The 15,356-nt window shown below is 37.6% G+C and overlaps 1 protein-coding gene and 1 long non-coding RNA gene across 5 annotated transcripts in view; one reads left to right on the top strand and one right to left on the bottom strand.

The window, feature by feature from the left end:
- LOC133840951 (uncharacterized) overlaps positions 1 to 15,356 on the bottom strand; it is a 191,585-nt gene that overhangs the window by 126,291 nt on the left and 49,938 nt on the right. The gene's annotated exons all lie outside the window — the stretch shown is intronic.
- Positions 1 to 15,356, top strand: part of LOC133844042 (uncharacterized) — a 37,975-nt gene that overhangs the window by 12,554 nt on the left and 10,065 nt on the right. For 3 of the 4 annotated variants that reach the window (XM_062277859.1, XM_062277858.1, XM_062277860.1), the window contains one exon: positions 14,990 to 15,059. In XM_062277859.1, the coding sequence (XP_062133843.1) occupies positions 14,990 to 15,059 (70 nt within the window). Of the gene's footprint in view, positions 1 to 13,322; positions 13,475 to 14,989; positions 15,060 to 15,356 lie in introns of those variants that run through there. The other variant, XM_062277861.1, reaches the window with a different exon arrangement.

Raw genomic sequence — 15,356 nt, 5'->3', positions numbered from 1 at the left:
GCTTGGCAGAGCAAAGTTCTACTTTTGACGTCTTGATGCATTCCTAATGAGTGTGAATGGGTATGAAGCTCGGGATATACTCGAAATATTTGGGTTAATGGAGATAGAACACACACACACACACACACTCAAGAATTTACGGTGTGTGTTTGTAGTTAATTACCTTGCTACCTGACGGCAAAAGTCTTTTTCTTGCTTTTCTGTCATTAATCTCGAGAACTCAGAACTCAGCGTTCGCGCCGCGCCGCGATGATGACAATATTTGCTCATTATAACTTTATGTCAACTGATCATTGAAACCCACACGAAACCATCAATTTTACTCAGTCAGTCAGTCAGCGAGCCAAAACCCGAGCATCAGCTGCCGGGCTCACAAAAGTTGCGATGTTTTTTGGGCCATAATTAGTTTTTGTGCTGTTTGCGAAATTAAACGGAAATGAAAATTCAACAAACAACTTTAGCTTCCCCAAACTCGTCGTCGTAATAGACAAAAATGATGACATTTACCGTCGACAGCAACCGAAAGTTAAACAAAAGACACAAAATGTGCTTTAAACTAGTTTTTGTTTTACTTTTATTTCTGTGTTTTTTTGTTTGTAGCTAAACATTTAATTATACAATTATTTCGAGTGGTGGTGGGGGGAAATCCTTGAAAATAATTCTCACACAAAACGCTGAATAACACAATTTTAATAGCTTCATCAGCAAAAGTTTTCGCTTCTTTTTTTCTTTTTTTTTTTTTTGTTCATTGGAAATGCGGCATGCAACTGGTTTTCCAGATCAATTATTGTATGTGGCAGCGTCGCATTTCTTGTTTATTCTTTATCTCACTTCACTTCTCTGCATACTTCTCTACGGTCTTCTTCTTCTTCGTCTTGTCTCGAGTGATTTGCTGACTGTAATTCGAATCTCTGATAATCATGACAAGTCTTTTGATTGACTTGAGCTTTCTTTTCCGTATTTTGCATTCACTTAAAAGTAATTTGCTTAAATATCTATTAAGACATGATTAACAACTTTTCAGATTCTTTGCAAGAAATCTTGAAAGTCTATTTCTGTTTGTGTTTGTGTTCTGTTTCTCCTTTCAAACTGACAACAAGCTGTTCTCGTCGTCGTCGACATGCTGCAGCTATTAAGTAATTAAGTGAGACGTGAGTTTGTCAGATTCCTGTTTGCCACATAAATAATGATCGATTTGTCTCTTTTCTTCTTTTATAATAAAAACCAGAAGCCCAAAGCCAAGCAAACTATTTAGAGATCTTTTATATATGTTCATCACATTATGGTAAAAACGGCATTTTCTTTTTGAATCACACTAATCAGCTTTTTATAGCTAATTAACACAGCCACGAACATGCCCCCAGGCACTTTCGCTTTCAACTCGCGCGATTCCAATTCCGATTCCGTCTTCAACTCGCGAGTGGCAACTGCAACTCTGCGATTGCATTTTGATTTTTCTTTTTGAAAAATTTCCGTGTTTTTGCTGCCCCGTTGCCAGCTGCTGATGAGCCAAAGACGCTGATGCCGTTGACCAGCTCAAGGGGAAATCGCTGAGTCGCTGCATTATTTTCAGTGATTCATTCGAGACTTTGGAGCAAGCTTCCCCTTGCACTTTCCGAGTGGGAGGAAGTTTCGACACATTCACATATCGTTGTGAAACGGCTGTTTGCCCTTTTCATTTAAAACAGTTCGAATCGAAATGCTAAGTGATTAAACTCGTTAACCATAGAGTAGAAGGGTCTGCTGTAACAGGCAACATATGCCATCTCCGCTCCCACATAGTATAAACGAGACGATATATCATCTATGTCTGCCTTTAATATACTTTATGGTATATTTTGTATGTAGTATATAAAAACAAATATACTAAACATAGCATATGGTATATTTTTTTTTTAATTTTTTAACTATAGTAAAATATCGAAATACCAAATATAGCATTTGGTATAATGCTCTATCTAAAATATACTTTATGGTATATTGTGTATGGAGTAGTATATTTATATATTTCAGAATATTTTGATATATTTTGTCTGCAGTAGTATGCATGGAAGTCAGTAAAAAAATACTGTATAAATATACTGCAAATATACCAAACTCTACCAAATGCTATATTTGGTATTAATATATCATTTGATATATTTAAGTATAAATATACTAAAAAATGTACTTAACATACGAAGTGGTATATTTGGTATTATATAATATTTAAGTATAAATATGCTACAAAATATACCTAAATATACCATATGCTATATTTGGTATTACTATAGCATTTAAAATATTTATGTATAAACTTTTTGAAAATAAACTCAACTATACCAAATGCTACATTTGGTTACAATGTAGAATTTGTTATATTTTCAGAATATTTTACGGCCTTCTTACTGTTCTGCTTTCATTAAAATTAGGTAGCGGATATCTCGCAGTCGAGCACACTCAACTGTAACTTTTTTACGTATTTCGTAGTAGTTTTGTTGACTTTTAATTCACACTGCTCTGCATTTGATGCATTTCACATTTCATTGCTTAACTAATTGTTTCTTTTCGCTTTGCATTCCTTTCCAGCAAAGTTATGCATTTTAAGACCAAATCATTGTCAGCTTTTGTTCTTTGTATTTAAATTGTGAACTAATTGTTTTGTTGCCGCTTTAAATTCCATTCTTAAATCAATTGAGATCTCAGCATGTAAATGCTTTCGATATGGAACCGGTTTGCATTCCTGTTCAAACACAAACATAAATCATTCTCGGTGGCAATGTCAAAGCGAAATCTCACACATCTTGCTGGCATCTTGTGATCTGTGAGGTAAACAAATGTGAGTCATGTAAATGTCGCGTGTCTTTCCTTGCCTTGCTTTTCCTTTGCCTTTCTCCTGAGTGAGATGTCTGCCTCGAACTGACTCTATAAACAAATGCGGCTGCACTTCTGATTCTGTTCTTTTCTGTTGCTGTTGCTGACTTCAGTCAGCCCAAAACATGTTGCTCAACATGAAAACATGGAAACTACGAAACTCCGAAACTGTTGCTGCTGTCTGTCTGTCTGTGTGTGTATAAGTTTATTTATCATAGAGGAAGGCAAAGTCATGGACTAGACACGCCTAGACTGCGCTCTGTCTTGTCTCATTCTTCTTTCTGTTTGTGTTATCTACAAATTTGTATCTGAGACATGCACCGAGAGTAGTAAGGAGGGAATTAGAGGAGGTGGATGAGGAGGAACAAGAGGAGGAGGAGGCACATACAGGCGGACAGTTTCTTCTTACGCATGCGTAATATATTATCCAAAAAAAAAAAACTTGTTGCCTCGACAGTTCATTACTCTTGTGTGTGTCGGTGTGTGTATTTCGTAAGCCAACTTCATCTATTTTGAATTTGATGGCCCAAAAAAAAAAAGAAGAAGCAAGAAAGAAAAACCTTTTTCTGTTTAGATAAATTGTGGCAGGTGAATGCACTTGCGGCTGTTGCGAGGTGGCAACAACACATAAACTATGCCACACACAAAAATCTACAATTCATACTGAAATATATACATATTTAGTATAGTTGGTCGTTTCCTTATCGCTTTACGCCCATTACATAAACATTCAACTCTCCAGTCCAGCTCCGCAGCTCGCCGCGCTTGACCTTAACATTCGCAATCAGCTTAGCTCAGAGATAGTTGTTGCTGTTCCCTGTGGTAATTAAATGGAAATAGTACATGTGCTCGGTGTAACCTCCACTCTGTATGTGTGTGTGTGCTCTCAAAAGCCGCCCCTGGACTCTACTTATCTCTCTTTAGTGGATGTCAATCAAATGCTCCAGTTCCCTCAAGCGTCGAGACGAGACCAAAGACCCCAAAAACTCGATTCTGTTTCGTTTTTCTTGCCTCGCTTACTTTTCAAACTAGTTTCGGTTTAATTAAAAGTTTAATTAATTTAATGGTCGGTCAAACTTTTAGTGGTACTCAAACACTCATATGCGGACATGGCCTGCACTTTATGTCTCTCTACCTTTTGCGGTACAATTGCATAATTTATGAAGTGCAAAAAATTTAAAGTGTAAAGAAAAATGTATTAGACAATTTCTATTCGCACTTTCGTTCGTACTGTTTTTTTTTTTTTTTTGTGGGCTCGTAACCCAACGCCATATTCATTCCATCATTTCCATTCATTTTGATTAGGCAACGCATTAAAATGTGTTAATTATTACATAAGGCACAATCGCTGCTTCCATGTGTATGTGTGTGTGCTTGAATTACCTCATGTGAATATGCATGCAATTCAATATTGATCATATGCCGAGAGAACGAACACTCACTCATTCACTCACTTATTCACTCTCAACATTCACCCCAGTTGCATTCGCACTTCCGTATTAGTCACAACAAAACACAAAGATATCATTATTTAATAGGCCAGACCTCAGAGTTGGGCCGGGAGAATTGCGTTAATAAGCTCAAAAAAATGCAATTGGCTAAAGTGAAATGCAATTTGCAACAGCAATTTGTGTCAACAGCTTGTCATAATAATCAACTTGATAGAGGCTGAACAACGAGTTTGCAAATGCCACAAAATGTATTCAAAATGCTAATTTACAGTCACACAAATCTTTTGTAGTTGTCTGCAGTTGCCTAAGAATGTAATCTCTTTCATGATTTTCATATAAATGAAAGGAAAACAATCCTTATTTACTTCCTTTCTTATTACTCAGTACTCATAAAAGAAGCCAAAGATGTAAAAAGACTGAATACAATAAAAATTTCTACATGGATTGTATTATAATATCATTAATATAAATAATAATAATCATTTTCATTCCTTTCGGTTTTTACAATTTGTTTCGATAAATAAAATAATGCTTGTACAGAAAACTACAAAGATCCAAAAAAAAAATAAGAAGCTGATAAATAATATCATGAATGCTAAAGCTAAATATTCATTGTCGACTTTTTGCAAATTCCAAAACAAAAAGAACAATTTACTGATAAATAATATCTTGAATGTTACTAGTAATAATATTCTGCCCTTTAATCAAAATATTTTTTTATAAGTTTTGCACTGTACTTCTAAACGACTTTAGACAACATTCATTGAAATTTGGAATTCTACTATCAAAGTAGAATAAGAACTAATTCAATAAAGCACCTTTAATACCCAGACAAAAATGCCTTATCAGTTTAGATAAATACAAAACTTCTCAAAAAATAAATAAATAAGTAAGGAACTGATAAATAATACAATTAATAACAATAGCAATATTCCAATCAATTAAAATACTTTAAATACTATAATAAATTGAGAACAAATTTGGGGTATTTTAAAGTGACAAATTCAAATAAAAATTCAATGAGAAATTTAAAACTAATAATTTCATTAAGAACCTACAGTACTAATGAATCAAAATATGAATTTAAAAAGAAATCAAAGTAAGAATTTGAAATTGAAGAAATGCCCAGAAAAAAGCCCAGCTGACGAAATACTGAATTAGGTTTTTACGCATTTGCGTGGAGACAATATTTCACAATTCCCACAAATAGAATTCTGCGTAGCCGTAAAGAACAACAACAAGAGCAATGCCCGGAAGAAGAAGAGAGCGCCCTTTAGACCCCAGACCCAAGTACTAAAAAGTCATATGACGACTAAGTATTAATAATGAAACCTCAAACCACTCAAATATAATATGGTACCACCGTGAAGACGTCAGTTATGCTATAGGTTTCCCTTTTAGGGGCTTATCAAAAAAAACGAATTCGCACTTCCTTTGTTGAATTTGTATTTATAGATAAGCAACAAGAGAGTTGAGTATTAAATGGGAATTTTTGAATGGCATTTGAACTACGTCATAAAGTAAAGCGTGTTGGTAATTGGTGACAGCCATTAGTGTCAGCAGCTCCTTTGCAGGATGCCCATTGTCCTTTTTAAGTACATTTGAAATTTGAGTACGAGTATCCTGTGGCGCTCTCTCTGTGTGTTTGTGTGTGCTGCGTTGTGGGTTCAACACACTCATCAGGTTTTCATAATTTTTCTTGTTCGTTCGTTAAGATTTCCCGGAACACACAGAGCGTTGCATTTAATTACAAATTGAGGAGGAAGATAAAAGAGGAAAGAAATGAGAGAAAACTATGCCATAGCCCCGGGGCCAAAGCAATTTCTTTGTCTTTTCGGCTTTTGTCAGTTTTTCACTGTTTTCATGTGTTGTTGTTGCTGTTGTTGCGGTGCGTGCCCCGACATTGTCCCCCTCCACACCCCTCTGCTCCACTCCTCCCTTCAACTCATATTACTTGCGTCTTCGGGGGGTTTCTTTTATTCAGGTCTTGCATGTCTTTCTCGAGCTGCACTCGCATTCAATTAATTATGAATTCGTGAAGTGCCTGACTGCCTGCGTTCCTCCTTCTTACTCTCTTACCTCTCTCTCTCTCTCTCTCTCTCTGTCTCGCTGTCTCGGTGCTTCTCTCTTCTGGAATCGCAACTCTCCCACAAGTTGAATGATTATGCATTCAAAATACGTTACCAAAACTCTGCTGCTGCTCATCATCGTCATCATTTGTGTGGCATGTTCTAAGCTTGCAACAGATACTCGTTTGCTATCTACTGTCTGTGTCTGAGATGGCGCCTGTGGGCGTACTTGGCCTCTTTGGTGTTACCGACAAGCGACAAGTTAACAACAACAACTCGCAACAAAAGCAACAGGGGCAACAGTGGATCTTTGATGTTATTTATAGTTGCAATCGCATCATTCTTGTCTGCAATTGACGTTGCTGCAACTGCGGTGGCAACAGCACCAGCTGCAGCTAACATGTGGGTGCAACACCAACATCAACAACCAGCAACCAACAACAAGCAACATGCAGATGCATCAGCAATCCCCCCGAAACTCATGAGCAACTGCCAAGCCAATTCAAGCAACCACAAAGTACACATTCATTTCCCGCTCAATTCATTCATTAAATTCGCTTTATTTCAACATGTGGCAGTTGCAGCACAACTCTGTATGCAACTCCCTCTCTTCCTCCCCCGCTCTCTCTCCTACACACTGTGTCCTTCAGCCTTATGAATATTGTTGCCGCATACATATTCAAAAGCGTTGCCCATACCGAACGTAATGGATACATACATAAATTTCGCATTCATAACTCATTTAGCATGATTCCTACTGATAATGGCAGCCGCCTCCCCCTCTCATCCTGCTAACTCCTCCTAATACCCCTTTTGTCCCACTGTGCGCTCTCGGCTTTTGCCCATTTTGCATAATTTCGCTCGTCAAGAGTTGTTCTGGCTCTGGCTTCTCTTTGTTCGTAGTACCTACCTCCTTCCTCCATTTCTGCTCTCCCCCCTACATTCAATTAATCAATGCCAATTAGGCTTACATGTGCTACGAGTACTCAGCCATGGTTCAGAGTTCATGCTGTTTCCTTCAGCTTCAGCTTCCTCTGCCTTGCCTCCGTCTGTCTTGTCTTCCCTTTCATTCCTGTTTTTAGTATTCTCTTCTTTTTAAATTGTCCTGGGCTGGGCACAGCATCGGGGACCTGACGAATGGAAAACGTCTGTCAAATGTCAATTTGCGTAGCTTAAATGGTTTTAAATCCCCTACCACACATTGTTGGGACATTCAGACATCCAGACAAACACATGTGTCTGTGTGTGTGTGGAAAACAACACTTTTGAGTTGAATTCAGACAAATTAAGAACAGAAATTCTTTTCCTCCTCGAAATTAGCATGCAGCCCACACATTTTATTTTATGTGATTTTAACATGAAATGTTGAGTATGCGCCACACAATTTATTTAGTTTAAATTCTCAATCACTTTTTAGTTGAAATGTAAATCCCAATTTGGTTGAGTGTATCGCCCAGTCAGTCAGTCTATCACATTTTTGTTTATAATTTTATTTTATTCACTCATTTTTTGTATTGCGCTTCCTATATGGTTCAGCATTTATTTGTTAAAGTCAAAGTTCTATTGCGCATTTCGCTCGTGCTGTCAATGCACTGATAATCCAATTTACAACGTCAACTTATTTTAAATACGTGCAGTTTGGGAATTATTTGTGCACAAAGATTATTGAGCTGTGTTTTCTATAATATCAATGGATGTGCGTTTAAATTGAATGCCTGGCAACTGTAAATATGGCACACTTTGTGATATAACATAGAAACGATAAAAGTCACCAATTTGTGAATGAATCTATGATATCATATTGTTATTGTGTCGATTCAGAATGAATTTAATGAGTGATATTTCTGTCACTGCAATGATACTCACTAATGAATAGTGGATTTTTATACCCGTTACCCATAGGGCAGAGGGTTAATATAACGTTTTACCTACAGGAAATGTATGTATTTTATACGGTATATTTTGGGTGTAATAGTATATTGATATACTAAAGTTGGTACTGGAACATTCATTTTGTATATTTTAACTAAAGGGAATGTTTATATTTTATATAGTAAACTTTGGCTGGAATAGTATAGCAATCTACCAAATTTTTCTTTTGGTATATTTTAACATTTTCGGTAATTAATTTAGTATATTTTAACTTCTTAACTACAAAAAATGTATGTATTCTACACGATACACTATGACTCTAATAGCATATCGGTATACCAAATTCAGATTTCGGTATATTTTAGTATTTTCGGTTATTCATTTAGTGTATATAGTTTTCGGTATATTTTAGTACTTGCAGTAATTAACTCAGTATATTCTAATTTTTAACTACATGAAATGTGTATATTCCATATGGCAATTAGTATATCGATATATCAAATTTCGCAATCGGTATATTCACTTCGTTTATTAGCGAGTATCTCGCAGTCGAGCTCACTCTTTGGCTTTCTTACTTGTTTATTTATACCCTAAATGTCAATATAATAAATCTATGATATATGTATGTACCTTTTGTTGCTTATTAGCAGCACATTTCGTTTTGATATAAATGATACCATAAATTATTTCGATTTGTGAATGAATTTAGTGTGATACGCTATTCTATACTAATGAATAGATTAGCTTTGATTGAGAATACTATTTAGCTTACTCCAGATAATACCGAATTCTACTTTCCTTTTCTTACTTTTGTATACAATTCCCCTTTCTGATGATTCACTCCCATTGATTATTGCATTCGCTCTACAAAATGATTTCTGTTTTTCATTTATCATATCGTCTGACATTTGTATACGATTCTTCCTGTTGTGATAGTTGATGTCGGTTAGTTAATTCCTCTTTCATAACACACTAATTTTTGTATTCTTTTTCTTGTAGATCATTCCTGCAGATGATGTCTGTTAATGCATCTTTTAATAGCTGAGGTGTGTTAATAGGCAAATGATTCAGTTTCCAGTGTCTGCCTCTGCAGATGTTGTTTGTTATTAGTAGGTGATTTTGGCGTCTTTAATAGATAAGGTCTGTCTTGTTTATAAAGAGATGATTCAGTTTCTTGAAAGCAAATGAATTCTGCAGTTTATGAAGCTGCTGCGTCAAATGCTGAATGTTTATTTGAAAGACTTGTGATTTCACAAAAGAAAAAACTTCTCTACTTCTTCTCGATTTTTGTTACTCTATTTCAAAAGAGATTATATCTTTCAGTGCAGCTACTTTTACCTCTAATAAGCATGTTGGATGTTGCACGCTTCTCATTTGTAAAATGCATTGCATTTTGCTTTGTAACTTGACTACTTAGTGTCGTGTCTGGCTCAAAGAACTGGCTAGACCAGAGGCCCATCCCAACTCCTCAAATGCATATACATATTTGAAGCCTCATCTGCTCACTGGCTCATAACAGGGTCATTCCATATCAATGCGCAGATTTGCGTGTGAAGCGCCATTCCTCATTCCGATTTGGTCCAGCGCATGAGATGCTTTGATGATGCTCTGCCGTTGCAGCTCAGTGATGATTCTATTAGAGTTGGCTAATTAATTTCTTTCAACTTGTAATCTAGACAAATGTGGCGTCCTTTTTTCTACAGTTTGCTAAACATCAATTTAACACGGCAAACACTTTCGTCTAATCAGTAGACTGAGGTGCAAGGATTTCCCCTGCATTCCTTACTAATTTTTTTCGGGATTAGTCCACTTTAGTCACGCTCTGCACTCTATGTGGCAATCTTTAAAAAGAGGCAAAAAGTGGAAGTGGTCCACCCCGTGGTCAAGCTTAAGTCGGTCGGTACCTTAACCGCCTGTCGATTTGCCGCTTGGCAGTTGCATATTTTGAGACAGGTATAGAGTAGAGTAGAAGGCGCATGTAACTGGTCTTACTTTAAGGCCAAGACCAAGACAGGCCTACCTGTCGGCAGCATTAAACAATTTGTGTACGCACTGCGAAACCAGTTCGGAATTCCAGAGATTGCAAAAATGTATTTTTTTTTCTGCAGACCTTGGCCATTTCAAGGGCCTTAAAAAAAGTAGCAAGTACAACGAACGATTCGATCTCCCTTTACACACTCTCTCTCTCTCTCAGTCAGTGGTTCAATCGTGGCTCCCGCTGCTTATCAGCTTTTGGGCCAAGTTACTGCTGTTGCTGCTGTGTGGGCCCCAACCTTGAGCTAATTGCCCCGCCTCGACCCTGAGAGACGGTTTTTGTGTGTGTGTGTGTGTGTGGTGGCATTGTTTATGCTTCAATTTATGCAGATGTCGTCGCCTGTAAATAATCCCAGCAATTTCCAAGAGTATTTTCCATAAACAAATCTATGACTTAAGTGTTGCTCAACGGACTAAGTCGCTGGCCGATGTCGACGTCGTCGTTGTTGCTGTCTTTTTATTTACTTTGCTCGAAAGGACCGACAAAAATAGAAGCACATCTTGGGTCAAATACACCATGAACTCTCTGCCCACGTATGTGTGAGAATGAGAATGTGTGTGTGTGTGTGTCTGTGGAAGTATGTGTGTTGGTTAAGTGCACATCCTGACTTCCGTTTATATATTATATGGGGATGTTGTTGTCAGTCTGCGGCATCTATCCCAGTGTCGTCTATTCCATTTGCAGGTGCTTATCAAATTTCAGCGTCAAATGCATTTCCTTACTTCCTCCTCTCGGCAAAATCCAGAGAGGAAAACTTGTGAGCAGCTATTTCCTATCCAGCCCAGCTGTATTACGTTGCGAAGTAGATGTAAACATCTTTATTTTGTCATATTTACACAAGTAAAAGCAATAGCAGGTCTGTTCCGAATTTCGCACACCTTTAAGAGCATTAGAGTGCATCTATTTATGATCCAATAAACGGAAATATTGCTTAGCAAATGATGATGGGCATCAGACATAGAAATAAATGGAAGTGGAGCAAAATAATAAAGCCAATGGAAGTAGAACACGGGTTTCAAGTAAAGACTTGGTTGAACTCAATGAGATTGGAAGATGGAATGGATTTGTAACAAACTCATTGAATTTTTACTTTTATATGTTATTATTGATTTTCATTAATATTTATTATTATTAATATTATTATTTTCATTTGTGATATTATTGGCACATGAAATTTCTATGAATACAAATGTTTTCTTAATAAACTTAAATTCTTAAAGAATGAAACGCCTGGAATCGAAATTTGAATTTGAATAACAAATTTGAAAGAATTCCTTTAGAATTTTCTGTTTAATCACTTCCAGTATTGAAGCATGAAATTCACACAAACACAAACTTTTTCGGATTGAATTCTAAATCCTCTTCAAAATTGAAACCCCTGAAATTGAAGAATAATTTGAATAACAAATTTGAAACATGATATTTAGACCAATTCAAACTGTTCAGGGTTTCATTCTGAACTTTATTTAACATTAAAAAATTTAAATATTGGAACACATGAAATCGGAACACAATTGAATTAGAATTAAGAAAGATTTAAGTTCATACGATTACAAACACTTCAAGTCGTAATTCTCAACTTTGATAATATTTAACACTTTAATAATGTGACGGGTGGAACGGAAACACATTTAAAATTTGAATTCATAACGATTGCCACTAAATTTCCCTTTCAAACACTTATATTGTTGACACTTGAAATTCATACAATCACAAACACTTTAAGTTATAAACCAGAACATTAATAAAATGCAACTCTTAAATAATGTAGCGCGTGGAATCAGAGCACACTTTTTGAATTAGAAATAAAAAAGATATAAATATATGTCGTGAGAACGTATAGAGATTGAGCTGATTTGTGAGCTCCCAGCTGACATAACTCTGCATATTATCAACGGAATCGCAATTGGGAATGTTGCTGTGTGTTGTCGCTCTTGTGTGTGCCACACAGGACAATGACAAAGTATCCGTTTCCTCGAGCAGCAGCACACGTGTTTTACGGCATTACGCAGCAAATGGTTTTGATTTAACGACAGAATAAAGTATGACAACGAGTTGTAGTACGAGTCTGGGATATGCTTTATGAATATTGCTTGCCACACGCTGTCCCTCCTTCCAAAGAGCAAAGAGAGAGGGAAGGAAAAAGAGTGAAAGAGTAAGAAGGTACATAACTCAGTGCTGTTGCACCACCATCATGTAGCTAAACTGGTTTTTGCGGCATACTCTGAGCAAGTAGCAGCAAGGCAGATGTTCCTGCCGCTTACAATATTTGTGTGCAGCGGTTTCCCTTTTGCTTCTTTTAATTCTTCGTTATCCTTGTTGAGCCACTGCAGTTGCTGTTGCAGTTGCAATTGTTGCAGTTGAGCCAAAAATGTTGCTGTTGAGTCAAAGTGCAAGCAGCTGCAACTTCAGCAGAACCTGTCGCTCTTTAACAGCTGTCGACTAGAGTGGATAGCCAAAAGGTTGACAGTCCCAATGATCAAGGACATGCAATCATAACGAGGCCAGCTGTCGCGAAATAACAAACAGAAAATAACAAGGAACAAAAAACATTTCATTCAAATCAAGAACTCAAAGCAGATGTCACGTGTGCCCCAGTCTACTAAAATATATAAATTTCGAAAATCGCGCCCCTAAAATTGAGTTCAACCCTCAACCTCAAAAGAATCTTGGCTCAAAAAAAAGACCTCACAGCAATGCACTCAAACTTCCCTCTCTCTTTCTCTCACTCACTATCCTGTCCTCTCCCTCTCTCTCTCTCTCTATTGTCTAAGTCAGGCACGACTCAAGTGAAAATCCTATGCGGGTTGCTTTTCGGCTTTTGTCTCTCCGGAAACCGGGTCGATCAGTCTGCCGCTGTACAACATCGTGAACACTTCGCGTCGTCGTAACTGTCGGATCTTTGTGAGTTTCATCGTAAAATAGATGATGGTATTCTCCCACCCTGAATTCGTCTATAAAACATTTCAGCTTTACGAGTTTGTAAAGTGATTGTAAAAAAAGAATTATTTTTGTGTGTTGTGTGTTGTCAGTGCAGTGGAAGTTAATCAATTAACGATGAAGAAGCAGCGCAACGTTTATAGAACGGATGTTAAAATGGAAAAGTGCAAATCGATAAATGTTGCGAGCAACAATCGATTGCTGATAGCTGGCAAGCCAAATCGACGCTTTAATGCTGCCCGCACTTGGCAACGGTAAGAGAAACCCCCGAAATGCTCATGAAATGATTTTCAATGGAAATGATCCAGCAATTGGCAGCTGGCAATGTGCATTTCCATTACCATTTTCATGTTCATTTTCATTTTATGCTTCATTTGGCCTTTACAAGCAGATGTTCACTGACCCCACCCCAAGACGTAGTCCTCTCTCTCTCTCTGGGTCTGTCTCTCGGTTTCTCTGTGTATTTCAAGTCAAGAACAGAATGCATTTCGTAATTACGTGGCATTTGAATGGCAGCGGTAGATATCAATCACCTGTACCTGTGCAACATGAAACACAGAAACAGCCAGAGAAAACATCTACAGCAATAGCTACAGAAACAGACGGCAACAAGGACCATATGCTGCATCCTGCAGCGACAGAGAGAGAGCTCGGGACGAGAAGAAGAGATACTCAGGGAACTGCATTCCTTCACGCATCCATTGATTTAATCCGTTTTTTGTTATGAGCACACAATTTGCTGAAGTTGAAACTTCGGCTGTTGCCGTTGCTTCTCCTGGGTCACATCTTGAAAGGAAAGAAAACCCAAAGCCTGGTCAAGGAAAAACTAAATATTCCTCTCTTTCCCATCAACATCTCCATCTCTTGCTTTTGTCCTCTATACGCTGTGTTTGTGTGTCCTTTGCTTGAGCCTGTTTTGTTTGCACGAGGAATTCCAGGAATCTGCAGTGTTTGCTTACAATAAGCATCAGCAAATTGTACGAAGGACTCGCATACGAAATTCGTGTCTTTTGCCATTGGTATTTTTGGCCAACTTCGTCTGCATTTTTGATTGAAATCGAGCTCCTTAAGGTGTATCTCGATGTCTGAGTCTGAGTGTGAGTGTGGTCTTAGTCTAAGCTGAGCGCTTTTCCATTTCCATTTCCGGCGAAAATCAAACACACTGCAAAAATTCCCATCTACCTGTGTTTCTCTTCCCTTTCCTCTTTTCCCCTTTGCGCTCTCAACACTTTTGCTTGCCGCAGTTTCCCACGCAAAAACCTAGCCGGAAAAACTCTTTAGCAATTTTACAACAATGTTGTAATGCTGTATTCAGTATTCAGTGTTCTCTGTGTTCTCTGTGTTCTGTCTTCTGTATTTTGTATTTGTTTTATTATTGTTGGCCGGACGTGTAGACTCCTGCAATTTTCATGTCGCCTTTTGTTAAGGTTTATGGTCGAGCATAAATGTTTATTACGGGGCTGGGCAGGGAGGGTCAGCTTCGGCCATAAATCACGCAATTTCTGGTAATCAGCCAAGGCAGCAGCGAGCCAGGCTGCCAGGAATACCAAGAGCAAGAGCTTGCTTAAGCCGGCGCTAAAAGTTTGCCCAATTGGCCCGAAAAAGAAAAGGAACAACCTGACAGCAACTCCTCCTGTCCTGGCTACCGTCTTTTGCTAATTGTTCGCAGAACATTTTCAATTCAATTAAGAAGGCTTTGCAAATTTCCATTCATTGTGTAATTTTTCCCTTTTTTTCACTCTCTGTCTCTGTTTCTTCTTTTATTGCAGTTTGCCCAAAAGCGGCAAGGATGACGTCAACGTAATTGGCATCAGGTGTAACGGCTTTGGCGAATGTCTGGTAAGTCTGTCTATAATATAATATGTTGGCTTAGAATTTACGAACCTCGGTCGAAGAAGAGATTCATAGAGTGAGGCACTTAAAGCAAAGTTGCTGCGATTACTCAGGCATAAGGAATGCGCCGTAATTGAACAGCTGTCGAAGTGGCTCCAATAAAACTTGGACAAAACTCTTTTGGGATTGCAGCTGGCATTTCTCATATACTATAGACTAGTATCGCATTACAAACGAAGCCATTTCCATCTTCTTTTTTTTTTTTTGTCTTTTTCTAAATGCAACAGCTGCGCGACGTTGAAG

The sequence above is a fragment of the Drosophila sulfurigaster genome, chromosome 3, assembly GCF_023558435.1.
Source record: "Drosophila sulfurigaster albostrigata strain 15112-1811.04 chromosome 3, ASM2355843v2, whole genome shotgun sequence".
NCBI lineage: Eukaryota > Metazoa > Arthropoda > Insecta > Diptera > Drosophilidae > Drosophila > Drosophila sulfurigaster.
This window is presented reverse-complemented; position numbering and strand designations above follow the sequence as displayed.